Raw genomic sequence first — 12,810 nt, forward strand, 5'->3', positions numbered from 1 at the left:
TAGGCTGCTTCAAATCTCTAGGATTCATATTATAATTTATCAATTAATTAACCTGAACAGTTCCTCACCAAAAAGGTTATATGGCATTTTCAAATGTAATACTTGTCAGAGAGGCTGCTTTCACTTTTGAGAACATGGCCTCCTGGGCAAGATTGACTCTTGCCTCAGAAGGGTGGGTGGGACAAAAACCACATGGCTATGGCTGTTTTCATCTAGTAAGAGGGTAACTGAGCGGAGCCAGACTGAGAGAAAAAGAGAAAATTCTCTTCAATAAAATTGTGCAGGGACTTCCCTGGTGGTCCAGTGGCCAAGACTCCCTCCTCCCAATGCAGGGGGCCTGGGTTCGATCCCTGGTCAGGGAACTAGATTCCACATGCTGCAACTAAGAGTTTGCATGCTGCAACCAAAGATCCCACAGGCGGCAGCTAAAAGATCCTGCATGCCACAACTAAGACCTGGCACGGCCAAAAAAAAAAAAAAGGATTGTGCAAAAAGTGCTGTCAGAAGGCATATGAAAAAGGGAAAACTGGGAACCATTATCTTTTATAAGCAAATTATTAGATAGAAATATAATACACAGAAAGACAAATATCATATATTGCTTACATGTGGAGTCTGAAAAAGAGGGTACAAATGAACATATTTACAAAACAGAAACAGACTCCAAAAACAAACTTATGGTTACCAAAGGGGAAATGTGTATGTGTGTGGGAGGGATAAATTGGGAGATTGGGACTGACATATACACACTACTATATATAAAATAGATAACTCATAAGAACCTACTGTATAGCACAGGGAACTCTACTCAATACTTTATAATAGCCTATATGGGAAAAGAATCTAAAAAAGAGTGGATATACGTATATGTATAACTGATTCACTTTGCTGTACATCTGAAACTAACACAACACTGTAGTCAACTAAACTCCAATAAAAAGAAAAAAAGAAAAAATAATTTTGCTTCATTTAGCAATCTGGGAAACTACTGATATTATTCAAAATTGAATGGTATATTTCTATTTTTGAGGTGCACTAAGATCATATGAGTAATTAGTAATGTATTGTTTTCATAAAATACTAATTTACTTGTGTAACAAATGATAACTGAGAAAATTAATTTCAAGTTAAAGATATGTCATAAAATAAGAGATCATAAATTCACTAAAAATGAGTTTTATGATCACTCTTATGTGAGATCTGTTTCTACCTCATTAGAATTATGTGCTATTGGACAACAGGTCTGGATAACTATGCATCCAGAAAACAATCGAATGCCATCATAAAAATCACTCTGAAAGAGTGTAAAAATGTAAGATAGCTTTCCAGGCACTTACCTCAAAATACGGTTTCAGATTCACAAATTAAGCACTGGTGAGCTTGGCCTGTGTAAAATGAACTACCTGGCACAAACTTTCAGAGCAGAGGTTCGTGTGCCACAGCCCCCTCTGGCAGTCTGGGGGAGCCTGCTGGACTTCTTGCAGAATGTTTTAAAAAACATACTTGTGACACACGGGGTTACAAAGGAAGCTAATTCAATGAATTATGGTTATCAAATGTATTTGTGACATGTGGTAGAAGAATAAGACTTATTGATTTAGATAACAAGGTCTAGTGGCATATTCTAATAACTCAAAATTTCAAAAAGATGAATATAAATAATATTTCGAGATCTGTGGAACAACTAATGCGATATAAAAATATCTGTGATTTCTACGGGTGACAACATCACAGGCAATGCAAATACTACTGTGATTTGTCCCCTACACAATGGTAGGAAATTAAATTTCTGTTAAAGGTAGTGAAAATAAAAACAGTTTTTTTCTCATTCAATTTCATAGGCCCCCTGACATTTGGACTTTTGCTATCCTATACATAGTAAATCAAGGAGAATGTAGTTTGGCTTCCTTGAATCAAAATTTAGATTGAATTACATAGCTCTATTTCTTTAATTAAGAGGAAAATCCACTAGGACAGAGCTTACCTGAATTATCTCTGGAGCTACTTGCAAGGAAGGCAGGTATTCTTGTTGAAGATACTGAACACATTCTGGGCCCTGAAAATTAAATTGGAACAACATATGTATACTTTAAACACAAAATGGTATTGTGATTAAGAACACAGACTCGGGAGCCAGATTGCTTTGGTTTGAATCCTGGCTCTGGCAAATTTCTAGTAACCTGTGCAAGTTATGTAACCTCTCTGAGCCTCAGTTTCCCCACCTGAAAAATGGAGTTATTGTGAGGCTTGGATGAGTTAAGAAACGTAAAGCTGTTAGAATAGCACTTAGCACTGAGGACACGTTCACATTACTTAGTGCTAGTTACGCAGTGCTAAAGATTAAACAAATACTCTTCTAAATGCAGGAAGTCACAACGCCAAAGCCTGGTTCCATGCACTGAAAGGAGAAAGCAAAGAGAGGGGCTTCTGGTTCAATCTACCATTGGGTGGACTATAGGGTGTCTATGGGTGTGCAAGGGGAAGCCTGTGGGTAGTGCCAGGATAATGAACATCTTTAGAAACTAAAATACAAGCAAGAAAGAACAAAATGCTATGTCGGGAGATAACAGCAATAAAAGTACACCCCCTCTCCCTTCCAGTTCAATAAACTAGGAAACAGGAATTTAGTAGCCAGGTAAGGAAACCAATACCCAGAAAGATAGGGTGATTTGGCTAATTTGCTGTTAATTAAGTCTGTACTAAGTAAAAAGCAGGTCACCTGACTTCTAAAACCATTGCTCTTCATTGCCAACTGCTGGTACTGCTAGATGCTAAAACTCGAATAGTTTTGTGGGTTTTTAAGGGTAAACTTGGTAGAGGGAAGGGAGAATTCCACAAACTAACCCCTAAGCCCTACACCTTCTCAACAGCTACAAAGGAACTTAAGATACAATTTGAAAACGGTTTTCCTATAGCAATTTGTTTCTGAGACGGTGGCCTCGACCAAATGCAATAAATCCAATACTTAAAAAAAAAAAAAAGAAAGAAAAACAAAAAACCCAGCTAATTTCACTTTCAAACTTGAATCTGACTTAAAGGCTTTAATATGTTAATGACTCCAATCTAGTCCAAATGAAAGTAACAGTTATCAAAATGAAATCAATCCAACTCTCCTCAATGTACTTCCCCCTGCATTAATATCTCAACTTTTCCTTTAGTCTACTCTCCCTATACTTACTGCCCACTCACTGCTCATCATTGCATATAACCCCACTGTTACCACTTAAAAATGGAGTATACTTTTTTTTTTTAATGAGGAAAAGTAAACTTAAACCTCAAGAGGAAGTCAGTCAGGTAGATAAATGAGAAAACAGAACAAGGAAGCAAAACGTTTTCTAATATGTTCCATTTGATTCAATTCTCTGTGTATCTAAATAACAGCTCTAAGGACAAGATAAATACTTCTGCATTGTAAACATCATTCTTACTGTTTGTTATTCCTCATCCTCCTTGACTCTCTAGCATCCAACAATGTCAACTAGTCTCCTCTTTCATGACTCTCTTCCCTTAACTTTCATTCCTTTGGTTCTACTTCTAGCTTTCTCTTGACTCTTGCTTTAGCCAAAGTTCTTTCTATCCTGGTCTTAGAAAGTCTCATTCATTCCTACTACTTCATCTTAGCAAACTACAACCTGAGGACTCCAAAATCAGTATTTAGTTCTAACTGCTCTAGACCCGTATATCAAAGTGCCCTGTGAACATTTTTTCCACTTAGCTCTCCTAAATTCAACCCCACTGACTACTGACTTACCAACTTTTCACATGTAACACACACCTAGTTCCGTTTTGGTTTTTAGCTATTCTACCTCCATGCTTTAGCTAAACGGGATAACACTATTTTCTACCAAGTCTACCATGTGACATCTGATCTGTCTTCATACACCCACCGCATAACTTTGCCCAGAGTGCCAGCTCCTCCTGGTCAGCCCGATGAATGTACATTTGTTTCAAGGTCTATCAGAAAAACAGAAAAATACCCCCTCTTTTCAACGGCTGTCTTAGACTGCCCTCATAGGCAAAGCTGCTCATTCATCTTTAGTCCCACCATGTTACATTTAATACAAATGTATTAGTTTAATATACCTCTGTTAAAGTACTTACTTAATCCATCCAATTGAGTTTTTAGGTACTGGTCTCCCCTGATTCTAAGCTCCACAAATATTGGGGCACTTTTTATTCATCTTTATACAGGTCTCCTGCAGCCCCAAAACACATACCCCTCACCCTAGCACACAGAGAAAATGTTTGATTGAAAACCCTTCAAATCTCTTTTGGAATCAAAAATTCAAGTTCAAACAAAGAGGGGGCTATACAGAGACTCTGAACAAGACGTCATGCTTTTATTTTAGGCAACTGAGGGAAGACTCATTAGATGACTGCAACTATGTGGGAATGCTAGTCCTGTGTTGGCATCCTAGCTTTGCGAAGTTGGAGACAGAAATTTTTGTTTAAAAAAAAAAAAAAAGCTACCTGATTTTCAAATATTGGTAGTCAACTCATTATTATTTAAAATACTGTATAAAGCAAACAACACACCAGATAGATTCAGCCCAGAATCACTTATAATTTATACAAATGGTTAAACTGACAAGGACAGTACAACATTCTGAAGTAGTAAAGTGTTCTAACCAATCTGTAATACTAAGAAGTTGGACAAATCTGTGAAGAACCACGAGGTAGTGAAATCTAGATCGTGAAATTCTGATTAAAATTTTTCTCACTCTTTGTCAAACCAAACAAACATACATTTTAACCTTCCTGTTACCCCAAATATGAAAGACAATAAAGGATACTACTATTTTCATTCGACCCACCCCTCACATCCAAAAAAGTCAGAACTGAAGTTAACTTTTATAAAAGATATAGCTTTCAAGAACAAGACATACTCAAAACTACAACAAATAAGGGACTTCCCTGGTGGCGCAGTGGTTAAGAATCCGGCTGCCAATGCAGGGGACACGGGTTTGAGACCGGGTCTAGGAAGATCCCACATGCTGCAGAACAACAAAGCCCGTGTGCCACAACTACTGAAGCCCATGCGCCTAGAGCCTGTGCTCCACAACAAGAGAAGCCACCGCAATGAGAAGCCCACCAAAATAAATAAATAAATTAATTAATTAAGAAAAAAAAACTATAACAATAAGCATGTGAGCTGAAAACGAAGGGGCAGGGAGTACAAAGCTTACCCGTTTGAGATGAATTGTTTTCAGCGTCACTGCACACTCAGATAAAGCCTGTGAGAAACAAGTTTAAGAATTTTAATATAGTCAATTCTTGGTTACTGTTACAACTTTTCTTTTTATTTCCCTGGCCACTGCTCATTAACATTTACCTCCAAAGAAGGGATGGAATGATTTCCTGGGTGGCTCAGTGGTTAAGTATCCACCTGCCAATACAGGGGACATGGGTTCAATCCCTGGTCCAGAAGATCCCACATGCCACAGAGCAACTAAGCCTATATGCCACAACTACTGAGCCTGCGCTCTAGAGCCCGCAAGCTGCAACTACAGAGCCAGTGTGCCACAACTACTGAAGCTTGCACGCCTAGAGCCTGTGCTCTGCAATGAGAAGCCACCACAATAAGAAGCCCACCCACTGCAACAAAGAGTAGCCCCCACTCGCCCCAACTAGAAAAAGCCTGTGTGCAGCAACAAAGACCCAATGCAGCCAAAAATAAATTAAAAAAATAAAATAAATAAATTTACAAAAAAAAAAAGTGATGGAGAAAGGAAAGGTAACAGGCAGGCAGATGGAACAAATGGGTTAGATAGAAAATTTTAAAAATAGAAAAATACAAAAATGCTGTCTTAATGCAGTACATGATAATTAAGAAATCTAGCTTTTACTAGGTCCTGGGTAAGTGAGTAAAGGGCAACTGCTTGACATTAAGCATTCTGAAGATGAGATTTGGGGAAACTATCAAATGAGGAAGAGAAAGTTACTTTTTTTTTTTTTTTTTTTTTTTTTTTTTGCGGTACACGAGCCTCTCACTGCTGTGGCCTCTCCCGTTGCGGAGCACAGGCTCCGGACGCACAGGCCCAGCGACCACGGCTCACGAGCCCAGCCACTCCGCGGCATGTGGGATCTTCCCGGACCGGGGCACGAACCCGTGTCCTCTGCATTGGCAGGCGGACTCCCAACCACTACGCCACCGGGGAAGCCCGAAAGTTACTCTTAATAATTAGGAAAAAACCATTAAGCCAAGTTTTAGAATGAAAGTAGAGGCAGGAAACTAATAACTCAATCAAGCTTTAAAAAAATGTTTGTATCATGTACCCTTTCATGGTCCTAGAAAAAGAGTCTTGGCTGTTAAAAGTTGGAGGAGTTGGATTTTATACATTCAACTTTAACATCAAGATTTAGTTAAGAATCAAAAGGTCCAAAAGGTATCAATTTTTAAAAAATGAATTCTAATTTGAAATTTTTTTTGTTTTAAAAAGGCATTGAAATCTAATATAACCAACCTGGCATTAAAAAAGAAATTGTGAGTTAGAACACATGAGATGTACATAAAGTAAACAGAGACTCCTAGGTGCTTACCAATACTGTTTGTGCATCTGCCAGGTCAAAGGTTTGTTTTAAAGGTGCTAAGAAACATGCGGGAACAATGTGCTTATAAACAAAATCAGCAAATCCCACTGGTCCGTCTTTACCTCCTGTCAAGAGAATTCAGATTTTCATTTTGTATAAAAAGAAAGTCATTTAATTTATCACTGGTGAAAATCAACTCCCAGCTCCTGTCTATGTTAGGGCCAGGATCCCATTTCATCTCTCTTGTCTTAGGAAACAGGTTGGGGAATGAAGTTTTTTTTTTTTCTAAATCATCTTACCCCAGAGTTCTACCAACTTGGAAAGGATGATAAAACACGTTTTCTGGGCAATTGGATCTGGATATTCGACTGCTCCTTGAATAACAGTTACCAACACTCGTTCTACATTCTCTGCACCTGAAAAGAAAAAAAAACTGAGTTCAATCTCATAAAGAACTAGAAAGGCAACCTGAAGCTCTCACTTCATATATAGTAACATAACAAAAACAATTACAGAGTTGCTAAGATCCTCAGTTTTTATTAACGTGCCTCCTAAATTTTAAGCATAAAACATTGAAAAATTACTATTCTCTTATTATCTTGCCCTCTGGATTTCCATATAGCAAAATATTCTATGTTGATCTATATAGTCTCATTTATTTTAAATTTCAAAACAGCTAAGTGGCCAGTAAGATTTAATTGTCAGGTCAATTCTGGCAAGTAGCTATCACACTATTTATACTATGAAAGAACCAATTAATACAGCTTTAGGCACGCATGGATCATTCTCTGGGATAGACCACATACTAGAACACAAAACAAGCCTCAACAAATTTAAGAGGATAGAAATTATTTCAAGCATCTTTTCTGACCACAATGGCATGAAACTAGAAATCAACCACAGAAGAAAAACAAAAAAAACTCCAACTACATGCAGACTAAACAACATGCTACTAAAAAAAAGGAGGAAATCAAAAAATACCAAAATGCTAATGAAAACACAACCATATGAAAATCTATAGAATGCAGCAAAAGCAGTCATAGGAGGGAAGTTTATAGAGATTCAGGCCTTCCTCAAAAAACAACTTAACCTACCAGCTAAAAGAATTAGAAAAAGAACACGCAAAATCTGAAGTCAACAGAAGGAAGGAAATAAAGATCAGAGAGGAACTAAACAGAGATTTAAAAAAAAACAGAAAAAGTCAATAAAACCAAGAGCTGGGGGACTTCCCTGGTGGCACAGTGGTTAAGAAACCGCCTGCCAATGCAGGGGACATGGGTTCAATCCCTAGTCTAGGAAGATCCCACATACTGCAGAGCAACAAAGCCTGCGCACCACAACTACTGAGCCTGTGCTCTAGAGCCTGTGAGCCACAACTACTGAGCCCGTGGGCCACAACCACTGAAGCCTGTGTGCCCTAGAGCCTGTGTGCTGCAACTACTGAGCCCATGCACTCTAGGGCACACATGCTGCAACTACTGAAGCCCGTGTGCCTAGAGCCCGTGCTCCGCAAGAGAAGCCACTGCAATGAGAAGTTTGTGTACTACAACGAAGAGTAGCCCCCACTCACCACAACTAGAGAAAGCCTGTGCGCAGCAACAAAGCAGCCAAAAAAAAAGCGCTTTACTTAAATAAATGAACAAACAAGTAAGTAAATCATAGCAATATTTTCTTAGATCAGTCTCCCAAGGCAAAAGAAATAAAAGCAAAAATAAACAAATGGGACCTAGTCAAACTTATAAGCTTTTGCACCGCAAAGGAAACCATAAACGAAATGAAAAGACCACCTATGGACTGGAAGAAAATATTTGCAAGTGATGAGACCGACAAGGGCTTAATTTCCAAAATATACAAATAGCTCATACTACTCAATAACAACAACAAAAAAGCCAACCCTGTCAAAAAACGGGCAGAAAACCTAAACAGACATTTCTCCAAAGACAAACAGACATGCAAATTGAAAGATGCTCAACATTGCTAATTATTAGAGAAATGCAAATCAAAACTACGATGAGGTATCACCTCACACTGGTCAGAATGGCCCTCATCAAAAAGTATCCAAATAATAAATGCTGGAGAGGGTGTAGAGAAAAGGGAACCCTCTTGCACTGTTGGTGGCAATGTAGATTGGTGCACCCGCTATGAAGGACAGTTCCTTAAAAAACTGGCGGTTCCTTAAAAAAACTAAAAGTGGAGTTACCATATGATCCAGCAATCCCACTCCTGGGTATATACCCGGAAAACATGAAAACTCTAATTAGAAAAGATACATGCACACCAATGTTCACAGCAGCACTATTTACAACAGCCGAAACATGGAAGCAACCTAAATGTCCATCAGCAAATGAATGGATAAAGAAGACGTGGGGTATATATACAATGGAATATTACTCAGCTATAAAAAAGAATGAAATATTTCAATTTGCAGCAACTTGGATGGACCTAGAAATTATCATACTAAGTGAAGTAAGTCAGACAGAGAAAGACAAATATTGTATGATATCATTTATACGTGGAATCTAAAACATGACACAAGTGAACTTATTTATAAAACAGAAACAGACTCACAGACATAGAAAACAAACTTATGGTTTCAAAGGGGAAGGTAGGGAGGGATAAATTAGGAGTATGAGATTAACACATACACACTACTATATATAAAACAGATAAACAACAAGGATTTACTTATAACACAGGGAACTGTATTCAATATGCTGTAATAACCTATAACGGAAAAGAATCTGAAAAAGGATATGTATATACGTGTATAACTGAATCACTTCACTGTATACCTGAAACTAACACAACATTGTAAATCAACTTAAAAAAAAAAAAAGGAATACTGCTTTAGGAAAATGGGAACTGAATACAAGTTAATTTTAAGGTCCTCTATGTGCAAATGATTCCCACCCTGATGGTAATAAAATGTCATCTTTGGGGCCAACATATAACTACTTCAAAAGTTTAGTGTTTACTCCAACTAGCTCTTGCTCATATAGATATACAACCGTGACAAGTACTTAGACGATTTAGGCACTGCATGCATCCCCACCTTGATTTGCTATGACTTCGCTCATTCCACTGCCTGTGACTGTTTGCAGGAAAGCAAAGTAACTCCTGCGCAACATCTGCTTCTCTAAAGCAGCAGACTGGTCGTTTTCTTCTGCTGGTCGGAGCAAAACTTCAAAAATTGCATGAAGAAGAGGCATAAACATTTGTTGTAAAAATGGGGATACCTGTATCTGAAGAGATGAAGCAACTATTACTATTTCAGAAATAAGAAAATTAGTAATACGAAACTTAGAAAAAACGTGTTTTACATAAAGCCTTCTTCTAGAGATTCTAGTTAGGACACATATTTACATAATTTTGTTAGCAAATATCAATGTTAAGACAAAAATCTATAGAGCATAACAGTATTGAAAGCCTCAAGATCGTTAAGTTCAACCCATTTCCTGCAGTTCAAGATTCAGGTTCAAATAACATGGAGTCAGACATATTTCACAATCAAATATTGCCATGGATTATTTTCAAATTTAAATTCTCAATAAATGAATTCTACTGCTAAATTATAAATGAATTTATACGATTGACTCTCAGGCTTTACATGCCCTTGAGCAAATTGCTTGACTTCTGTGTCTCAGTCTCTTCATCCTTAAAACAACAATACTTAACTTCTAGGGTTGTTACAAAGATCAAATGAATGTATAAGAAAATGCTCTGAACAGATTCTGAACACAGAAAACACTATGTAAGTGTTAGTAATTTATATTAGCCAACTTATGCTTAGGTTACATTTCCTTGTACATAAAACTGACACTGAATTATTTTTAAACTACTTGGGCACCCAAATTACAGGGCTTAAAATTTATTCTTTAGGCATTTATTATTCAATGCTGTTTTATTTGCTTTTCTAAAATACCAGATTAATAGCTTTCTTCTGCTGCATAGAACAGAAAAGGTCTGTTCTTATTAAAACATCTTTTAAGCATTTCCTATGTGTCAGGCAGTGTTGCAGACATTGGGGATGATAAAAATACCTATGATCCATGCCCCCAAGAAACTCATAAAAAAAAAAAAAAAAGCAAGGGTCAAATGCTAAAATATACCTAAAGATGAATACATCTAATCTTGAAGTCAGGAGATCTTAAAGTCAGGAAATTCTCTGAGCTCTGAAGGTTTGTGGTACCTTAAATTTGGCTGTAATCTGGTTGATAAGAGGAATGAATTCCTGGAGGTCTTTTGCTTCACAATCTTTGAGCATGTGTTCTGAAGCAGATGGAATGAACGGAAGGACTTCTTCCTCCAGGCAAATAATCATGCGATGAAGGAACGTGCGAACCCCACTTCTGAGAATATCCTTTTGTAAGGGACAACTGAGGGCTGGCAAGAACGTCTGTAAACAGTCCAGATAAACTTCGGAACAGCCACACTGTTTCACAGTCTGCTTGTTGCTGAAAGCTTTGCTGGTTCGACTATATAAACAATTATCAGGTAACTAGTTTTAAGTTTATTCTTCAAATGTTTTATGGAGTAGTCAAAAACAACACACAACAAATTACAAAACTGACAAAACAAAGAAGCCATTTCTTTATTTTCCATGTCACAGCTACGTCTAGCTTTAGCTGATATGGTTATTTGTAAACTATTGCTTCCAGTTACCATTCCAGAAAGAGCTCAAGTTAAAATTAAATGAATGAATGAAATGTAATTAATACAATCTCTCAAATGTGAGTCCACCTAAATGTTTTACTAAAATCCTGCTGACAACTTATGAAGAAAAGAGAAAAAAAATCTATTTGTTATGAATAGGCTATACTACACAATCTGTAAACTACCAATTTATATTTAAAACAATCTTAGAATCAAGTTATTTATACAACATCTTTAACATAAGCTTTTGCACTGAAGTCTTCTGCAGAGCAATTTCTCTGTGTAGCTTCTAATTAGCAATCACTATAACTTTCATGCTGTTATTATTTGCCAATAAACAGAGAGAAAGGGCAGCTTGGGTGGTCTTCAGGACACAATGTAACAACTAAAAAGAAGCCTCAGCACCTTCTCTTTAAGGTTCCAAAACTGATCCCCTGATGTCATTGGTATATAAATACTTAGACTAACCTCCTTAAATAAGTAAGCAATTTATAACAAAGAAATCAGAGGAGTTAAGGATTTAGATAACTGTCAAGTCAGAAATGCAGAATGTTACATGACCTAATTCCTTCTTCAGTTAAATCTAATTCAATTAATTTAGAAAAGAAACAATTTAGACAATTCTCTGGACAATCTAGTTTTGGAAACATAGATATGCATGCCCAATTAGAAAAATCCAAGCAAATGATTCTGTGTATGTTGAAAAAATCACTTCACAAATTTAAATGCAATCACTCACCTGGCAAATCCAACAGCGTGGTTGAGACAGTCTGCAAGAGATGCCTGCCTTTCTTCGTCCTGCGCCAGCATCAATTTTTCTAACAGAATTTTAAACTTCTCCATGAGTGGAGTCAACAGATTCCTCATTAATGCCTGCTTCCGTTCTGCTGGGTACTCGCTATTAACAATCAGCACTCCAGCTGTCTCATAAATAAACAATTGATCATCGCTGCTCAACAAAGACTGGTAACCATTCTCCTAAAATGAAATTTAGTCTTATTGAAGTTTTTCTTTGTTCAGTTCCTCTCATTTAAATGAGAATAAGTACAAGAGGGACAGGAGATTTAATCTATCACATCAACTCATTATTAAAAAGAAGACTGAGTACTTATAAAATTTTTCCCAGGATCATATAATGGAAAACAAGTGGAATTAGAGGTCAAAAGATCATGGGTCTAATTCTACCCCTAACAAGACTTCATAAATGGTCATATAATGTAACTGTTAGTTTTCTAACTTGTTTTCTTTTGTAAAACCTATTTATTATTAGGAGGCTAACAATCAGGTATACAACGTGCTTTGAACGTTAGGAAAAAGGCCACACAAGTTAATACTTTCAAGAGTGTTTAAGAGTTAAATAACAATAAACACCACACAATAAACACACACATACACAACAGTTACTTTAGAACATCTGAAAATAAGACTGCAAGTGAAAAAAAAAGATCTCATTCAAGCATAAGCAAACATCTATATATTGATCCATTTTTATTAATGAGTTTGTTATTTTTTAATTAAATTATTTATTTTTATTTATTTATTTTTTTTGCGGTACATGGGCCTCTCACTGTTGTGGCCTCTCCCGTTGCGGAGCACAGGCTCCAGACGCGCAGGCTCAGCAGCCAC

At 37.0% G+C, this 12,810-nt stretch overlaps 1 protein-coding gene and 1 long non-coding RNA gene across 9 annotated transcripts in view; one reads left to right on the forward strand and one right to left on the reverse strand.

Annotated features, from left to right (window-relative positions):
* The window catches only part of LOC117314198 (uncharacterized), a 38,867-nt gene that overhangs the window by 6,441 nt on the left and 19,616 nt on the right, over positions 1-12,810 (forward strand). The window lies entirely within an intron of this gene.
* Positions 1-12,810, reverse strand: part of XPOT (exportin for tRNA) — a 37,805-nt gene that overhangs the window by 3,567 nt on the left and 21,428 nt on the right. For 6 of the 8 annotated variants that reach the window (XM_019952250.3, XM_019952252.3, XM_019952255.3 and 3 more), the window contains 8 exons: positions 11,924-12,162; positions 10,721-11,006; positions 9,584-9,773; positions 6,831-6,947; positions 6,541-6,656; positions 5,187-5,234; positions 3,888-3,954; positions 1,985-2,056 (listed from right to left, as the gene is read on the reverse strand). In XM_019952250.3, the coding sequence (XP_019807809.1) occupies positions 1,985-2,056; positions 3,888-3,954; positions 5,187-5,234; positions 6,541-6,656; positions 6,831-6,947; positions 9,584-9,773; positions 10,721-11,006; positions 11,924-12,162 (1,135 nt within the window). Of the gene's footprint in view, positions 1-1,984; positions 2,057-3,887; positions 3,955-4,101; positions 4,226-5,186; positions 5,235-6,540; positions 6,657-6,830; positions 6,948-9,583; positions 9,774-10,720; positions 11,007-11,923; positions 12,163-12,810 lie in introns of all 8 variants that reach the window. The other 2 variants (XR_012324305.1, XM_073788419.1) reach the window with 2 other exon arrangements.

The sequence above is a fragment of the Tursiops truncatus genome, chromosome 11, assembly GCF_011762595.2.
Source record: "Tursiops truncatus isolate mTurTru1 chromosome 11, mTurTru1.mat.Y, whole genome shotgun sequence".
NCBI lineage: Eukaryota > Metazoa > Chordata > Mammalia > Artiodactyla > Delphinidae > Tursiops > Tursiops truncatus.